At 44.5% G+C, this 19,290-nt stretch overlaps 1 protein-coding gene across 7 annotated transcripts in view; it reads left to right on the top strand.

The window, feature by feature from the left end:
* Positions 1 to 276: 276 nt before the first annotated feature.
* Arnt (aryl hydrocarbon receptor nuclear translocator) overlaps positions 277 to 19,290 on the top strand; it is a 64,557-nt gene continuing 45,543 nt past the window's right edge. For 6 of the 7 annotated variants that reach the window (XM_021627788.2, XM_060393104.1, XM_060393103.1 and 3 more), the window contains exons 1-2: positions 277 to 432; positions 15,355 to 15,466. In XM_021627788.2, coding sequence (XP_021483463.1) covers positions 408 to 432; positions 15,355 to 15,466 — 137 coding nt within the window. In that variant the 5' untranslated portion in view covers positions 277 to 407. Of the gene's footprint in view, positions 433 to 15,354; positions 15,467 to 16,259; positions 16,269 to 19,290 lie in introns of those variants that run through there. The other variant, XM_060393106.1, reaches the window with a different exon arrangement.

The following is a 19,290-nucleotide window of genomic DNA, read 5'->3' as shown; positions in this document are numbered from 1 at the left end:
GGAGGAGCCCACCAGGAAAAAATTTTAGTGAAGTGCCCGTTTTCACTGCCTTTCACTGACGTCAACGTGGTCCTGACTTTCTGACGCCGAGAAGGCAGGATTAGGGAAACAGCTGGTGGCTTCCTCGCGCTGGCTCCGCGGACGGCCCTGTCACTAGCCCGGCCTGTGTGGACGTGGTGTTCCTATTGGGCAGCCTTCTCCGGGAGGCCGGCTGCACAGTGGCCGCGCCCACGCCGCGGGCGGGCCCTGTCCCCAGGATGGGGGCGGGGGCTGGGCTGCCGCCATCTTGGATTCCGCGGTGGCGGAGGTGAGGTGCCGTGTGTGAGCGGCGCTTCCCTCCCCTCCCCCAGCTCGGCGGCGGCCGCCCCTCCCACTGAGGGTGGCGCAGCAACGGTGCCATCTCGACCATGGCGGCGACTGCAGCTAACCCAGGTGAGGACGCAGAAGGGACTGACAAGTAGGGAGAGCCGGGCCGAGCCGTCGGGCTGTGGCGTAAGGGGTGGGGGAGGGGCGCGGGAGGCGCCCGGGCGGCCGGGTCGGTGCGGGGCGTCGGGGCTCCCGCCCGGCTGGAGTAGCGGCCGTGCCGGGCCGCCCGCTCTCCGGCGGCGCCGGGAGTGCTGTGGTCTGGCGGCGCTCTGCCGGCAGACGTCCCTCTGATGCCTGCTCGCTGGGCGAGGTGGCGTGTGTACTGCCAGGGCGAGCTGGGCTGCAGACGTGGGACCACGCTCACGTCTCACGAGGTCCTGATTTCCCGTTTATAGACCTTCACCTGGGAAAACTTGCTTCTTCTGAGTATCTGCTCGGATTCTTGCGGCTTGTGACTGCCACCCGCAGCCCTCCCCGACAGGCTCTACTTTGAAACTTGGAGTTTACGTGTTTCAGCATAGTTAGTGTCTTGCTGCTGAGGGCAGAGGTTGGGTAGTGGTTCAGGACAGGTCTTTCGTCCAGAACCCAGGCTTAAGTTTTTTTAGGTCGGGGCAGAGCAATTCCTGTTCTTTCAGGAAAATATCCTGTGCCATTTGTCTGCGAATGTCCTCTTGCTTGCGTCCTTCTTTTCCTCTTTTTCGTGTTATTTATTTTGAGGCAGGGTTTCACTCTAGCTCCAGGTTGACTTTGAACCGCTGCAATCTCCCCTCAGCTTTCCAACTAATGGGGTTATGCCGTGACCCAACACGGCAGTCCTCTTCCTTCTGCATTACAGTTAGTTTTTAGAAAGAATTTCATTTTAGTGGGCCTAGTTTACCTTGCCATTCTTCAATAAAGTGTATGCATTGTATTCCAGAAATCTGTATCTTCATAGCCTTTTAGAAAACAAGGTGCGGCCTCACCTTACCTGCTGTCTCACATTGAAACTGAAATTTTACTTAATGTCTGTGAAAAGCTGTATTGTATTGCAATAGAAGGGTTTTTAATATATGGCATATATATTACATGTATATACAGTAGTTGACTCGCTGCGAAATGTACTGTTTTTTCCACTACTTCTGGAGACAGCTTTTTTTTTTTTTGAGAGAGAGAGTGTGTGTCTCTACATATCTCTGGCTATCCTAGAGCTCACTGTGTAGGCCAGGCTGGCCTCAAATTCATAGAGATCATGTGCCAATATCAGTTCTTTTTTTAAAAAAATTAAGTTTAAAAAATTATGTATATGGGAATGTTTATGCTTGAGTGCAGCTGTGGAAGGAGTCTAGAATAAGGTGTTGGTCCTCTAGAACTAGAGTTTCAGGCGTTCACAAGCCACATGGTGTGGATGTTAGGAACTGACCTCAGCTCCTACAAGAGAAGTGCCATAAATATAAACAAATTCAGCTGTGTGAGTGGACTGCCTGATTTGTTCTTTTTTTAAACAAGTTACCTAAATGACAGCCATTTGATCAGATTTTCATTTCCTGATCAATATTATCTTAAGTCTCTAAGCAGAAATATTAATTTTTCTTCTTTTTTTTTCTGAGTGGAGATTTTCGAGAGGCTGGTCTGGAGCTTTCAGTGTAGCTCAGGCTGTCCTTGAACTTGCAGTGGTCCTCTTGCTTCTGTCTTCAGGAGCTGGAATTACATGTGCCACTGTATATAAACTATATAAATTAGCAAAAAAAAATTTTTTAAATAAAGTGAAGAATCCTTTTTAATGAAACACTTGATTTCTTTGCTTGTTTGTTTTGGCTTTGGTTTTTCAAGACAGAGTTTCTCTGTGTAGCCCTGGCTGTCCTGGAAGTCCTTCTCTATACCAGGCTGGCTTAGAACTCAGAAATCCACCTACCACTGCCTCCTGAGTGCCTCCTGAGTGTGGTCACCAGTTGATTTTGTTTATTGTTAGGTGGTTGCTTCCTTTTTCAATTTTGAGATTGCATTTTATTTGGTTTTTGGATATGGCATCTCCCTGATACAGGATAGAAAGACAGGAAATTATGGGGACATGGGAAGGGAAAGGAGCCCCTTCACAGTTTGGCTGAAGACATTATAACATTTGCTGAAGGTCTTCCTCCTTTCCTAACTGTAAAACTGCCATTTTCTAGAAATATCACCAGAAACTGCCTTTGTAGTAAGGGCATGTTCTGAGCCCCTGGTGAAACCTGCCTAGCTCATGGAGTGGAGTCATCCTAGGTACTTAACAAAAGAAGGAGGACCAGGCCTGAACTTCTTTAATCCTTGCAGAGGTGGTGGGGAGGTATCCGAGTTCCAGGCTACATATTGAGTCCTTGTCTCAAAACCAAAAGTCAAACCAAACAAAAAAACTAAAAAGGTGAGGAGTAGGTTGTTAGCAAACCTTTGAGAATTAACCAGAGAATCTTCTAAGACACGGACTGCTGCTCCTTACTCAAAGTACAGGATGTCTTTTTTTTTCCTGAGTAGCTTTTCTTTTTGTTTTGTGCTTAAAATCTGTATTACACTTGCCTTTAATAAACTTTAATTTTGCATCATACTGTCTGGTCTTGAAGCTCTTCTCTGAGTACAGTCAGGAATCCTAGGTTTGCCTGAATGATGATCCCTAAAGCTGTCCAGGCTGCTGACAGAACCCAAGTGTTTGTTCCTGCTGTAGCTGTCATCCTTACGTAGCCAAGGCTGCCTCAGCCTCTGACATGCTGGGATTACAGACCTGGACACAGAACCAGCGTAGCCAGTGAGACTGACCCACTGCTCCCTTTGTTTATCATCTGTTCCTCCTTCCTTTTCCTGGGGCTGCTTTTCCAGCTCAAGGTTTCTTTTCCTTCTTCCATATTGAGAATTCCCTCTTCTAACTTAACTGATCCCATGTTCAGTACACACATGATAATTAAGTCAGAAAATAATACCTTTATATTGTTGTCCCCCTTTACCCTGTTGTGTGAAATATAGGATATGTTGCACCCTGTTAAATTTTGGAAAATTATATCCATGACCAGAGGGACATACGATGGAAAATGTATTATGCTCAATGAAAAGAAAGTAAATGGTTCTCAAGTCAAGATTTCCTGCTTTCTTGAGACCAGGCTAGCCTGGAACTCATTATGTAGGCCAGGCTGTCTTCAAACTTATTTTGGTCCTTCTATGTCTGCCTCCTTAGTGCTAATATTTTAGGTTTAATACCTAGCTGTTATGGAACTATCTTGGCTTATTTATGTAGATCAGTTTTAGAAACTGGGGGCATCATTTTTTTAAAAAAAAATTTTTTTTCTTCTCTATTTTTGCTTAAATAAGCTCTGATTATATTTCTTTGTAATTCTTTTTGGTTTTATCTTCAAGTGCCTGAAATTAACAAAAAAAGAAGTATTATTGTGTGTGTGTGTGTGTGTGTGTGTGTGTTGCTCTTGTTGTGGTGTGCAGTGTGGAGGTCAGAGGACAACTTTCCAAAATTGATTTTCTCCACCTCATGCCTGTGATTCCAGTTCTTGGGAGACTGAAGCAGGAAGATTGCTGCAGGTTGAAGCCTAACAAACACGAAGACTTTTCTCTTTAAACTTCAGTTAAGTTACTATTTAGGGTTGGAAACATGCTTGAGCATGTTAATTTGTGTGCTGGAGAGACAGTGGTTGAGAACACTGGCTGGCTCCTTAGAGAATCCGGGTTTAATTCTCAGCACTCACATGGCTGCACACAACCGTCTCTAACTCAAGTTCCAGGAGACCTAATGGCCTTTTCTGGCCTATGTGGGCACCAGGTGTGCATGTGATTCACAGACGTGCATGTGGGCAAAAACATCCATATACATAAAAATAACATATATATCTATCTAGGTTGCTATGAGATGGCTCAGTGGATTAGTCTTGCTGGTGACCTGAGTTCCAGTTCTGGGGGGAGGGGTGTTAGGTATTGAACTTAGGTCTACTCACATGCTATATAAGTCAGTAACACTGAGCTATATCCCCAACCCTTTTTAGTGTGTGAGAGAGTTCACAAACAGGACTGCACTTGCCACAGTATGTGTGAGGAGGTCAGAGGACAACCTTCGGTTTCCTTACGTCCACCTGTTTGAGACAGGGTCTCTTTATGGTTCACTGTTGTGCATACCAGGCCAGCTGTGGCCTGTAGGGGTTCTCCTGTCTCTGCCTTCCACCTCACAGAAGGAACACTGGTTACGTATATGCTACTGTACCAGATTTTGCATGGGTTCTGGAAATTTGAAATTAGGTCCTGAGAGTTGTGCTGTGCTTTACCCATAAGCAGTCTCCGCTCCCACCTCATTTAATTTCTTTCCTTTTTTTTTTCTTTTGAGACAGAGTCTCACTGTGTAGTACTAGCTGGCCTAAAACTCACTATGTTGACTAGGCTGGCTTTGAACTGACAGAGAGCCTACTGCTTCTGCCTCCTGAATGCCCAGCACCATTTTATTTGTCTTTTTGGATGAGGTCTCATGTAGGTCAGGCTCAGCTGGAGCTTTGCTTTTACCTGAGAATAACCGGGAATTCAGCCCTCCTTTTCCTACCTCCCAAGTGCTGGGCTTACAGGTGTACAGCACCACACCAACTTAGGAAAAAAAAAATTAAATTTGTTTATTTATATATTTGTGAATATTCGGGAACATATATGATAGTCAGAGGATAACTTGTAAGAGTCAGTTCTCTCTTTCTATCCTCTGGGTTCCTGAGGTTGAACTTGGTTCTCAGGCTTTGTAGCAAATGCTGTTTTGTTTTGTTTTTCTCCCCTGAGTTATTTATGTAAAGTTGATGTGTCTGAATGCTTTGCTTGCATATAGGTATAGTTCATGCATGCAGGGCCCACAGAGGCTAAAAGAGGGCATCAGAGCTCCTGGAACTTAATTAATGCTTATGAGCCACCATGACCTGGGAATTGAACCCAGGTTCTCTGCAAGAACTGCCAGTCCTTTTAACTGTTGAGCCGCCTTGCCAGGCCAAGAAAAAGTTCTTTAAGGACAACTTTATCCATATAAGTTAGAGCTTTAAAAGCATCAGTACTTTAATTTACTTTTTTTCCAGCTATATGAAAACAGAAAGCCAGAGAGTGAAATTTAGATGTCAGGATACTTTTTTGGCCACACTGAGGATTGAACCCCTATTCTTGTGATAGGCACTGAAATGCATCCCTAGGTATGTGTCTGAATATCTGCATACACACCACATACATGCAGGAGCCCAAGTAAGTCCCAAGAAGAGGCAGATCCTAGGAACTAGAACTGAAGGTAGCTGTGAGCTGCTGTGTGGGTGCTAGGAACTCAACCTAGGTCCTCTACAAGAACAGCAAGCATTTTTTTCTTCATTTATTTATTTGTTCATTTTATATATCAGTTACAACCCCACTCCCTCCTCTCCTCCCAGCCTCCAACTCCCCTTTCCCCCACCTACACCTCCCTCCCCCCTTCTCCCCCCTCCTTCCCAGTACCAACCCACCCTGGCACATCAAATCTCATTAGGACTAAGTGCCTTCTCTTTCACTGAGGCAAGACTAGGCAGCCCTGCTAGGGAAATGGGATCCAGAGGGAGGCAACAGAGTCCAAGTCAGAGACAGCCCCCTCCCAATTGTTAGGGAAGACGAAGCAGCCCATCAGCTTCATATTGTAGGAGGCTAGGACTAGTCCATGCAGGTTCTTTGGTGGTTCCGTCTCTATGAGCCCCCATGGGCCCAGGCTAGTTGGCCGTGTAGGTCTTCTTATGATGTCCTTGACCCCTCAGCTCCTTAATCCTTTTCCTAACTCTTCCACAAGACTCCCTGATTACACCTAATGTTTGGCTGTGGGTGTCTGCATCTGTTTCCATCAGCTGCTGGATGAAGTCCCTCAGATGACAGTTAATGTTAGGTTTCTGTTTGCAAGGATAGCAGAGCATCATTAATAGTCTCAGGGGTTGAGTCTCTCCCATGGAGTGGGTCTCAGGTTGGGCCAGTCATTGGTTGGCTGTTCCCTCAATCTTTGTTCCATCTTTTATCCTTGCACATCCTGTAGCACTCTTAACAGCTGAACATCTCTTCAGCCACCCAGTCTGGGTCCCCAGCCTTGTTACTAGTTAGGTTAAACGAATGATTCCTTTTAGGAGACAGGGTTTCTCTTTGTAGCCCTGGCTATCTTGGAACTCTCTTTGTAGGTTAGGCTGGCCCTGAACTCAGAGTTCCACCTGCCTCTGCCTCCGGAGTCCTGGGATTAAAGACGTGTGCCACCACTGCCAGGCCAGCATGGCAGAAGTTTTAAACATGTTCTCATGCTGTAGCTCAGGCTGATTCGGGACTCACAGTGAGCTTTCTGCCTTAAGTTTTAAATGTTAGCATTCCAGGTGTGAACATCACACCTTGTTCCCTTGTGTGTGTGCTCGAATGTATGTGTGCACAGATCCACATAGAGGCCAGAGGTCAGTTCCTTCCTTAGGCGTTGTCCACTTTGGTGTGTGGCGGAAGGCGGTAGGTGGATAGTGTGCGCACAGGTGTAGGTTGTCCACACCTGCGTGTGCACTCGTGCACAGGCCAGAAGGCGTTGGATGTCCACTGCTGTAACTCTGCCTTATTCCTTGGAGGCCAGGGCTTTCCCTGAACCTGGGGCTTGTGTGTTTGCCTAGGCCGGCAATCAGCAAGCCCTAGCAGTTTTCCTGTCTTGGACCCTCAGAGTGCAGGGATTATTGATGGATGCAAGAGCATGCTAGGCTTGCTTTGTGAGTGTGGGGATCCAAACTTCAAGGTTGTGTAGAAAGTGCTGTTAACCACTGAGCCATCTACCCCCCCCAACACACCCCATTTTTTTGAGACAGGCCTCTCCTGCTGGCCTGGAGCTTGCCAAGTAGGATAAGCTGGTGGTCGGGGAGCCCCCAGGGTCTCTGGATCAGCTTTCCCAGTGCTGGAATTACAAGTAAACATTACCATGCTATGCCTTTTTATGTGGTTTCAGGAGGTTACTATGGACCTTATTGCTTGGTTGGCAAGTCTTTGTTGATTTATTGAGCTATCTCCCTAGCCCCTTATTTATTAATTTTAAAATTAAACACTTTATTTTATGTATGTGAGTGTTTTGCCTACATGTATGTTTGTGTACCCTGTGAGTGCCTGATGTCTAGGAAGGTCAGGAGAGATGTTGGATCCCTTGGGACTGGGTTCACAGATGGTTGTGAGCTGTCCTGTGGGTGCTGGGAGTTTAATCTCTGGAAGAACAGCTAGTGTGGTCTTAACTGCTGAGCCATCTCTCCAGCCCTACTTTGTTTTCTAAAGATGTTAATTAAATTATGTGCATTGGTGTCATAGTTACTTTTTTGTGGCTGTGAAAAGACATCATGACCAGGGCAACTAATAAAAGCATTGATTTATTAGACGTAAATTTTCAGAGGTTGAGTCCATGCCCATGGTGGCTGCAGCGTGTTGGTGGGCTGCACCCTTCCACCCACGCCACACCTCCCAACTTTCCCAGGACAGCTTCTCCCGTCTGTGGACCGAGCGTTGAAATGTGCGGGCCTGTGGGGGCCGTTCTCGAGCACATGACTGTGATTACTGAATGTCTGAGTGTAGGTTTGTTCACGGGAGCGCGGGTGCCCTTGGAGGTCAGGAAAGGGCACTGATTCTCTACAGCTGCAGTTACAGGTGGCTCTGAGGGTTCTGGAAACTGAACTCATGTCTTCTGCAGGAACAGCAAGTTGTCTTAACTACTACTAAGCTACCTCTCTAGACCCCAAAATCTTTTTTTTTTTTTTTTTTTAAATAATGAACCATTTTACTAAGCAGTTAAAATACAATAAACTTTTTGTTTTTGAGGAGAGTGTCCTTTGGACTAGGCTAGGTTGGAGCACTATGTCATGAGGATGGCCTTGAAGTTCTGATCCAGCTGCTGTGATCTTAAAGGCACAGCCATGCCTGGCTTCCATTGTGCTAGGGATGGAGCCCAGGGTTTGGAGTATCTGAGCACACATTCTACCAATCCAGTCAATGCTCAGTGGATAACAGTTCTAAAAGGAACCTCAGTTGGCATATTCTTATGCAATAGACTTGTACCAATTTTTTAATCTTCTCTGTTTACTTAGAAATTAAGAAGTTGAGACTTACATGTTGGCCTTGCATCAGTAAACACTGAGCGTGCGCGGGAGTGGCCCTGCTGATGGGAGCGCTGGCTGCTCTTGGAGAGGACTTATTTTTGGTTCCCAGCATATACACGGTGCCATCCACAACTCTTGATTCCAGTGGAGCTGTTGCCTTCCCTTGGCCTCCACGGGCACCTGGCATGCCTGTGTGGCATATATACGTGCAGGTGAAACCCTCACACGCATAAAGTAAATACAGAACAGAAAAAGGTTCTCTAATGTTCCAGAATTATAAAGAATCTTGAAAAACATTTCTGCTGAGGCTATCTAGTGTTTTATCAACCATGTAACTGATTTCATTCAGACGTTGTAGTAATACAGGATTCCGAGCTTGACCTCGGCGGAGTCTGAGCCAGTTCTCCCACCCTCTGGTGGTAGCCCTGCTTCTGTAACCTTCTGGTTGAATCGCTTCACTTGCTGTTCTGACAGAGTCTGGGTGTGTGGTCAGGCTGGACGTAAACTCTCCATCTTCCTGCCTCTGTCTCCTGAGTGCTTGAGAGACAGACGCTGGAGCTTTAGGTAGGTGATGAGTTCAAGGCCAACCTCTGGGCTACATGAGCCTGCCTCAGCTTCATCAGTACTAGGTTTATAAGCATGACCTACTATACCTGGCTAGATCCATCTATTTTTCAGAATTCTGTCTTATTTTCCATGATTTTAATAAGTAGAAGTCAGTAAGTTAGTGCATTGTAAATAAAGCAGCCCTGTCTCTGAGACTGCACTCACCCCACAGCTCTGTGAGGTCTGAGGCCAGAGATCTACACAGTGAGACCCTATCTCAGAGCAAAAACAAAGAGCAGTAACTTCATTTCACAATAAGGAAATAAGCTTAGAGAAAGAAGTGAACATATTTATTAAGCATTTATTATTTTCTCTGTGTGCCAAGCTAGACTTTACTATTTTGTTGCTTGCTTTCACTCTCTGAGCTGCCTTGTCAACTCTATGGTATGTTTTTGTTTTGTGGACTTGTGCATATCTGTGTGTGTGCCTGGAGTGCAGTGCTCTTAGAGACCAGACGAGGGTGTGAGAGCCTCTGGAGCAAGAGTTACCAGCATGGCACCTAGAACAGAACTCTGACTCATTCCTTGACCTTACAGTTTCTTCCCCAAGTCTGCAGAGACTCCCCCACCCGTTCTTTCTTTTTTTTTTTTTTTCTTTCTTTTCCTTCCCACTCTGCCTCCCTCCCTCCTTTCCTCCCTCCTTCCTTTGTTCCTTCCTGTTGTTATTGTCATATTGACTGGTCTGGAACTTGCTGTGTACATCAGGGGAGTTGAACTCTGCCTCCTCAGTGCTGGGACTAGACTTTTTGAAGTTTGTTTTATGGGTTCTCATCTTAGCTGTAACTTAGCTTGCTTCCGGGACACTTGAAAAGAATGTGTCTTTGTTTGGGGTGGGACGTTTCTCTAGGTATTGAATTATTCTGGTTAATGTTGTTTTCTTCCATTTTGCTGCAGATTTTCTAATTGTTCTTTTGGTTGTTAAGAGAGGGATGTTCAAATCATCAGATATGATTTTTTCCTTTTAGTTGTAGCAGATTATACAGGACATTATATCTACTCTTGTTTAGTATATGTGCATTGCTGTGTTATTGTTGGTGGATTCTCTGTAATGTAAATTATTTGCTGTTTTAACTGATTTATTTGTAAATATAGCCACTCCTGTAGCTACAATTTTAGGAGAAAAGCTTGGGCTGTCAGTGTCAGCTGATCAGGCACAGTCACCTAGCCCAATAAATTGACAAGTAAAGGTAAAGAAACAGATTCACTCATTGTGGCCACACTGGGGAAAGAAACAGATAAAAGGGTCCAGTGACCCCTAAGTCCTTTTCACTCTAGTAACTTGAGCTTTAGGCTAAAATGGAACAGTTAGGACAGCAAGCAGGGTGAAGCAGTCCTGGACACAGTGTCTCATTGTCTAGGGTCCTGCTAGGTGAATGAGTTAAATTGTTGCTACGCAGATCAGTTTCCTGCAAGATAGTTCATTCTGGGTGTAGCCTCTTCCTCATAGGCAGTTGTTCTCATTTGGGAGGTAGTCTCTCCTGTCTCAGCTTAGGCATAGTTTCAGAACTTTATCTTGTTTTTGCTGGGATCCAGGGTGACTCAAAAGGACAGATAAAGACAGTGACCTAGCTCTGTGTCTTCAGCCAAAGAAAAGGAGACAAAATGAAGACAGAGATCTAGCCTTTCATCCTACTTTTAGTTAACACAAGGGCCCACATTAGCCATTGCAATGGTAACTTCTGGTGCTTTGATAAAAACACTGTGTGTGACCAAAGCAACCTGGGGAGGAAAGGATTTATTTTAGTTTATACTTCCGTATCCATGTCACAGTCCATCACTTAAGGAAGTCAAGGCAGGAACTCAAGTAGGGCAGGGTCTGGAGGCAGGATCTCAAGCAGAAGCCATGGCGTGCTGCTTACTGGCTTGCTCTCCCGTGGTTTGCTCAGCCTGTTTTATACCACCCAGGACCACCAGCCCAGGACTGGCATTGCCTACAGTAAGCTGGGCCCTGTGGTATCAATTAGTAATTAAGACAGTGCACCACAGGCTTGCCCACACACCAGTCTAGTGGGGGCATCTTCTCAGTTAAGGTTCCTTCTTCCCAGCTTGTACCAAGTTGAGGTGAAGCCATCCAGCATAGCCTCTGAGCGTTGCGTTGCAGTCCTGCCTTCCTTCCAGAACATGTACATGCTGTTTCTTGGGGGGGGGGGGGGTCAGGTTTCAATATAGGGTTTCTCTTTGTAGTCTTGGCTGTCCTAGACTTGCTTTGTAGACCAGGCTGGCCACGAACTCACAGAGATCCACCTGCCTCTGCCTTCCCAAGTGCTAGGATTACAGGCGTGTGCCACCTCGCCTGGCTCTTTTTTTTCCCTTTTTTTTTTTTTTTTTTTTTTTTTTAGGAAGAGACTCATGTAGCTGAGGATGACTTTGACCTCCCAGCCTCTGAGTGCTGGAATTATAGGGTGCATCAATACACCAGGGCCTCTTGCATGCTAGGCAAGCACTCTACTGGCTGAGCCATACCACCCCACCCCCAGCACCAGGTTGTGACACAAGGTAGGCCCCTTTAGCAAATTCTTGATCTCATGGATAAAAGAGTCAAGAGACTAAGAGAGATGGCGCAGTAGTTAAGGGCATGTATTGCTCTTGCAGAGGACCTGAGCTTGATTTCAAGTGCCCATAGCAGGTGGCTCACAACTGTCGTGCACTGCCCTCTTTTGGCATCAACAGGCAACTGTGCTCAATTATGTACATACCTAATCCCAAACCCCCAAATAAAAATAAAATAAATCTTCTTTAAGTGCACTTGGAGCTGGACACTGTAGTGCACGCCTGTAATCCCAGCACTCAGGAGACAGAGGCAGGCAGATCTCTGTGAGTTCAAGGCCAGCCTGGTCTACAAAGCAAGTCCAAGACAGCCAGGGCTACACAGAGAAACCCTGTTTGAGGGGTGGTGACAGTGAGGAGAAAGCGAGCAAGCAAGCAGGCTGGAGATGTCAGTACTGTCCAGAGAAAGGAGATGCAAAAAAGACAAAGAGGAAAAAGTCATATTCTTAAGTAGAGCAGGAGGAAGAATCACCTAGGAGGACAGGTGGATACACCAGAGAGCTGTAGTATTCAGAGCCTGTCACCAAACTGTCCTTTCAGGATCAAGAAAGTTTGGATGCAAGTTTACTTATTTCTGTATTTATGAGACAGCCTTACACTGTAGCCCAGGCGGCCTAGAACTCACTGTGTAGCCCAGGCTGGTCTGGGATTAGTAGCCTTTCTCCTGAGTGCTGAAATTACAAGAAGCTCTGCTCTACACTTGGATGGAAATAGTAATGTTATTTGTTTGAGGTTTGTAGTCAGTCAAGAATTGCTCTAGGTGGCCTAGGACTCAGAAGATGTCTAAAGTCAGAAAGAAGAATAGCCAGCTGCATTTATTGTTGTTAGTTTACTGTCTAGTTTTTGCTAGCTTTGGGCCAGGAAGGAATACGTAACAGTTTTGAATGATGTCAGTTTAACTTTTAAAATGATTTAAACATTTGCTTATGTGAGTTCTTCTGTGTGTGCACACATACAGCAGAGGACAGCCTCAAGTGTTCCTTAGCGGAGTCTGCTCTGCTATCTTATTCATTCATTCATTCATTCATTCATTCATTCATTCACTTTACATCCTTGTTGTAGCCCCGTCATCCCTCCTCCCCTCCCAGCCCTATTTTTCTTCCTTTTCTTCTTTCCCGCTGCTCCTCAGAAAAGGAGAGCTCCCTTTCCCATCCAGAACAGCTCATCAAGTTGCATCACGGGAAAGTGATCAAAAAGCTGGCAAGTGAGTCTGTGTCCGATGCAGTCCCTGCTTCCCTTACTGAAGGACCCACATGAGGCCTAAGCTGCCCATCTGCTACGTCTTTGTAGGGGACCTAGGTCCAGTTCCTGCATGGTCTTCTGTTGATGCTTCAGTCTCAGCAAGCCCCTCTGGGCCCGACAGGGTCTCTCATTGGCCTGGAGCTTACCAAGTAACCTAAACAGGGTGGCCATCTTGTGTAACGGAAGTTTTGGTTTTTTGTAATCTCAGTTATGTTATGTAAATATGTTTTTGTCTTAGTCCCACGGGTGGGGTTTTAGTTGGGCTGTAGTTTGTCCAGTGTTAATTGTCTCCTGCAGCTTTTGCCAGCTGGTAACAGCCTTCCACATATGGCATGGAGAGGGCCTCTAGGGCTCTAGAGAATATAAATTTGAGAGCCGAGAAAGAGAAAGTGTAGCTTGAGGTGTTAGCCTGCGGCGTGGATCAGTTTGGAGAGGCCAGAGACTGGCCAGTGTGGGAGTTTGGAGCAGGCAGAAACGCTTGGCTGTTTGCTTCGTGCAGCAGTTGAGGAGACCGCTGGCTGCGGTGCTGTTGGCAGACTGGTATAGCCCTGAAAGATCCTTGACCTTCAACCACCAGGAGAAGTAAAGGCGTCCAGGCCCCCTCTCCCTACTAACCTCCTCTCTCCTGTGTACGTTTGGGAGGTTGGAAAGAAGGCCTAAACACCCCAGATAAAGCAGAGTTGTAAAGATGAGTGCTACGCTCTTGTCTGCTTGCCTTTGCTTTGTCGGCTCTCAAGTTTATATTCCCTAGAGCTCTAGGCCCATTTGTGGAAGGTTGTTACCAGCTGGCAAAAGCCAGGCACCCCCATGAGACAATTAATGAGTGCTAGAGGTCTGAGCTCAGGTCCTTATGCTTGTGTAGTAACCACTTTCCTGTCTGAGGCATGTGTCTTCCTTACCCCAGTTTACCTGTTGGTAAAGGCTAGTTTTGGACTAATTTAACATTTCTGTTGTTGGCTCATTTTATATTTTTTTTTCATTTATTTTTTTAGAGAGTGTGTGTGAGCCCATCCTGACTAATGTATAGAGATCAGAGGACAGCGTGCCTGAATTGTCTCCTTCTACTGTGTATCCTGGGTATTTTACTCAGGTGACCATGTTCCTCCTGGTCAGGCTCAGTGGTAGCTCTTTTCCCTACTGAGCCATCTTTCTAGCCCTCCAACACCTGTATTTTCAGAAGTTTAAGTAGAATGTGTGCTAGTATGGGTTTCTTGTGTCTTTCATTTTTGGAGTTTTTTGCAACTTCTTGATTCTGTAGGTTTATATTTGTTGTCAAAATTAGGAATTTTCCATTATTTTCTCAGCCCTTCTTTCTTTCTTATCTTTTTCCATGACTCCTACAGATGTTAGCTCTTTCTGCTGTAGCGCCGGTGCTATCTGAAGTTCTGGTAGTTTTTCTTCTGTTTGTTTTTGCCCCCAGCCTGGTTTCTCTCATTTCAGAATTTTTTTTTCTTCTCTAGTGCTGGCCCCAAACTAGCTATATAGCATAGGTTGACTTCAAACATGCAATCCCTTTGCCTGCGTCTCAAGTGCAAAGGTAATAGAGATGTACCATCGTGCCTAACCCACTTACAGTTGTTATTCCCAGAGTTTACAATTTTTCCCCATATCCTGTCTTTATTTGCTAAGGCTTTCCCCCCCAAATGTTCTTTTAACTGCTTGCTGAAGGTTTTTGTTTTGTTTCTCTGTGTAGCCTTGGGTGTCCTGGATTCCCTTTAGACCAGGTTGCCCTTGAACCAAAGTGATCTGTCTACCTCTGCCTTCCTGAGTGCTGGGGTACAGATGTGCACTACTGCACCCAGCTGCTTAAGAATTTTTGTCATGGCTACTTGCAAAACTTCTGTTAAGATAATTCTAACATCTGTATCATCTTTTGTTTTGTTTTGGTTTTGTTTGTCTCTGTAGCTTTGGCTGTCCGGGAACTCATTGTGTAGATTAGGCTGGCCTGGAACTCAGAGATTCACCCGCCTCTTCCTCCCTAGTGCTGGGATTAAACGCGTGCACCACCACTGCTGATTTGTTTTGCTTTTGTTGTTGTTTTTGTTTTTCAAGACAGGGTTTCTCTGTGTTACTCTGGCTGTCCTGGACTCACTTTGTAGACCAGGCTGCCCTCAAACTCTCAGAGGTCCACCTTCCTCTGCCTTCCTGAGTGCTGGGATTTACAGGCATATGCTACCTTCCCCCAGTGCACTGCTGACTTTGAACTCTTGATTTTTCTCTCTTCGGTCTTCCAAGTACTGGGATCACAGATGTTTGTGACCAGGCCTGGCTTAAGCTATATTTATTTATTTTTGTATATGGCTGTGGGATGTCACAGTGCATGTGTGGAGGTCATCAGCCACTTTATGAGTTAGTTTTCTCTTTCCATCGTGTGGGTGCCAGGTATTGAATTAAGGTCATCAGCATTGGCAGCAAGCCACCTTTCAAGATACTTAGCATCTTGGTGAGCTGTGGTGGAAGCAAGTGGTTTAGCCAGCATCATGACATTGATTCTTGAGGATATTGACGGTATGCTTTTCTGACAGAAATGACATCGGATGTACCATCTCTGGGCCCCACCATTGCTTCAGGAAACGCTGGACCCGGGATTCAGGGTGGAGGAGCTGTTGTTCAGAGGGCTGTTAAGCGACGGCCAGGGTGAGTTTGAACATATGCTGTTAGTGTCTGTCTCTCTTGTAGGATCAACTTGATTGAGTTAGGTGCTGCTTCAGCTCGTCTGTCCCTGACCTCGCTTTAATTGATTGCTTACTGCACTGCAGTCACCAAACTAACTCTTAGTCCCTGGATCATTCTTTATGCAGGCATACTATTTTATGTAAACTTCTTTAAATATGTTTACGTAACTTGAGTAAAAATACAGCTGTAAAGAAAAAGATGAAACTGTTTTATCTGTTATCATTTTACTCTCATCTTACCTCTTTTAGAGAATCAAGTATTTCACAGGTAGTGCTGATTTTATTTCTACATTCATCACTTCTATATATATTTCACATAAACATTTCTAAGCAGGTTAAAATTGTTTTCTAATGATCTATCTTTGTTAATAAGCAGGTTAAAAAAGAAAAAAATTCTGGAAGGTGAACAACTATGGCAAAGAAGGATTGCACTGTTGTTAAAAATTGTTGGCTTTCCTTAAGCTCTGTGTCTGCATTCTCAAAATTGTTTTCCTAAGCTTATTTCTTTGCTAATTTATTGATGCTTTCTTTGACTTGGAATGAGCATCATTTAGTTTCAAAAGTATTTAAGTGCCAGATCAGATGTGGCGTTGAAGTGTGACTGCTGATAGATACGAAGATAGAGGAGATGCATTTTCTGTTTCAAGTTTCTAAAGTTCTGATAGTCGATATATTATATATAAATCTCGTACAAGACAGAACATGGCAAAAGTAAATGAGGTCTGGTGGCTTATACCTGAAGTCCTAGCCCTCAGTAGGGCTGAGTGAGGAAGTGGAGACATGAGCTCATCCTGGATTACGTAGTGATACTCTAGCTCCAAATAAAACTAAGCATAAATAAAACAAATTAACTAAAAATGTACAACAGAAAAGATGGAATAAATACTAAAAATATATATTTCTTAAGCAGTTTTTAAACACCTTACCAAAGATTGGTAAGAGTTTTTAAAAGAAGAAGGTTGCTTTAGTGCAGTGGTTCTCAACCTTCCTGATGCTGCGACCCTTTAATACAGTTCCTCATGTGTGGGGACCCCAGCCATAAAGTTATTTCATTGCTGTTTCCTAACTGTCATTTTGCTACTGTTACGGATCATAACTGAGTTTTAAAGCCACCAAAAATGTAAATGTAAATATCTGATATGTAGGATATCTGACATGTGACTCCCAAAGGGGTCGCGACCCACAGATTGAGAACAGTTGCTTTGGGGCCAGTGAGACAGCTCAGTGCTTAGAGGCACTTGCCTATAATCCTAGTTACTTTCACTTGATCCTCAGAACCCGCATAAAGATGGAAGGAGAAAACCAAGTCTTCCAAATTGTCCTCTGACCTCTACATACGGTGTCCAGATACATAAGCCCTCAAGCACATAAAAATACTAAACTTAAAAATAAATAAATAAATGATACACGGTTCCTTTAGAAGTACGTGGGACAATGGGTTCTATTTTACTCACTTTTTGCTACTAAATTTTGTAGTTACCTTTTTTTTTTTAAATCTATTTCAATAGCATTCCTTACCAACCATGTTAGGCACCACCTGTAGATGCTTTTTTTTTTTGAAATTACTTTATTTTCTTGGGGTTTCTTATATCTCTTTCTTCCGTATGTACCCCAATCTCTTCTAACACCAAGTAGGAGCCTGCATGAGGCAAATAGTTTGCTGCTGTGGACAGTCTGAATCAGCCCCATATTTACACACCTGTGATTAAAACCAAGTCATGTTCACAATATAACATAACTGAGTTTTAAGGAACCAAAAATTTTTTTGTATTTGTGTGTAGTGGGGATTGGGGCTCAAACTCAAGGCCTTGTGTTTTCTTTGGCTAGTAATTTTACCACTGAACTATTTTCCCTTTCTGTTGCCTGATCTTGTTTTTGTTGTTTTGTTTTGTTTTTGCTTTTGCTTTTGAAATAAGATATGGGAACCATGATTTTTCCCTAAATGCTAGGATTATGGTTAGTGCCACTGTGTTTTGCGGAAAAATCCATGAAAAGAAATCTCGAGTTCCTGAGAAATGGCTCGGTGGTTCAGAGTGCACACCACTCTTACAGAATCTGAATCCAGTTCGTAGCATCCATTTTGGTGGCTTAAAACCATCTGTGACTCTAGTTCTAGGGGATATGACGCCCTTTTCTGGACTCTGGGCACCTGCACATGTGCATGTACCCCACACAGAAACATAATAAAATAAAGTCTTTAAAAGTCATAAAAGTTGGTCTCTTCAATATTAAAAACACATTTTAAAAAGCGTTTACTCTTTTGTTTTCTAACAGTCTGTTGATTGTTGCTCTTTTGACGTGGCTTTCCTGTAGCCCCAGCTAGTTTGTCCTCCTGTTCTTGGTTCCACTTCCCAAGTGTTTGGAAACAAAAACATGTGACCACCACACCTACTTTGCCACAGTCCTGCTGTGTAGCCATGTTGCCCTGGAATTCACTATGTATACCAAGCTGGCCTCCCACTCATGATCTTCCAGGACTGCAGTCAAGTGCCACTACGTCTGGGTGTGGTGGCATTCATCTTTAATCTCAGCACTTGAGAGACAGAGACAAGGGCAGCTTGGTGTACATAGTGGTTTCCAGGACAGCCAGAGCTACATAGAAAGACCTTGTCTCAGAAAACCAAATCAAACCACAGTCTCACTTGTGTGGTGTGTGTGTGTGTGTACACATTTATTTATTCATTTATTTGTTTGTTTCGTTACTGTTTTTCAATCTCTGTGTTTGTATAGGTCAGAAGACAACTCGTGGTACTTCTTTCTTCGCTATTGGGGTCTCACGTATCCTATTTAGGCCTGTAGGCTTGGGGGCAAACTCCTTAATCTTCTTAGCTCTTTCTTCGTCTCTTTGTTTTATATTGTGATTGTCTGGCTCCTTGAGGGTAGTTTTCTTTTTAACACATGTCCCACAATATTTTGTGTGTGCATGTGATCTTGCCTTCTTGCTTCTCTCTTTGACAGGGTCTAGCCATATAGCTTAAGCTGGCCTTGGATTTACCGTCCTTTTGTTTCTGACTTGCTGAGTACTGTGAGTTAAAGGTGTGGCCACCAAGCTGGCCACGCAGCGCAGTGGCTTGAATGCAGTGTAGAATATATTTTAGACTAACAACTTTCTGTAATGTCACTGCTTTGAAAGACGTTTCAGAAAACTGACAACAGGGCTTAGAGTAGACCGTAAAAAGGAAAAATAGATCTCAGGATTCGTTCGTTTGTTTGTTCGTTTGTTTGTTTTGTTTTCAGGCAGGGTCTCATGCAGCCCAGGCTAACTGTATAACCAAGGTAGAACTCCTTTTTGTCCTGTTGCCACCTCCCGTGGGACAGGATTACAGGTGTGTGCCACCATGCCTGGTTTTATGCTGTACTGGAGAGTGAACCCTGGGCTTCATGTACTCTAGCAGCTGAGCTGTGTTCTTAGACCCTGGGAGCTTTTAATATTTGTGTATCTTTTCCTGGTGTAGTACTTGCCTGGTGTTTACAAATTCTGGCGGAGGGATCACTCGTGCTCTTGTGCCGCTGCTGTTCTCCCACTTCTTCCTTTTGCTTTTTGAAACAGGTTCTAATTATATAGCCAAGGCTAGCCTAGAATTCACTATGTAACTGAGGGTGGCCTTGAATTCTCAGTTCTCATCACAGTTTCTGGAGGGTGGGATTATAGGCATGTGCCACCATGGCTGTCTTTTGTTGCCCAATTTTTTTGCCCAGTTATGAAATTATGAAAAACATCTAGTGTAGATTTGTTTTGCTTCTGTCTGCTTCTTTTACGTAGGTGAGTACATAGGGATCTTGTAT

The sequence above is a fragment of the Meriones unguiculatus genome, chromosome 10 (assembly GCF_030254825.1).
Source record: "Meriones unguiculatus strain TT.TT164.6M chromosome 10, Bangor_MerUng_6.1, whole genome shotgun sequence".
In the NCBI taxonomy this organism is placed as follows: Eukaryota; Metazoa; Chordata; class Mammalia; order Rodentia; family Muridae; genus Meriones; species Meriones unguiculatus.
Note: the sequence above shows the minus strand (reverse complement) of the source record. Positions and strands in the feature narration are given on the sequence as shown.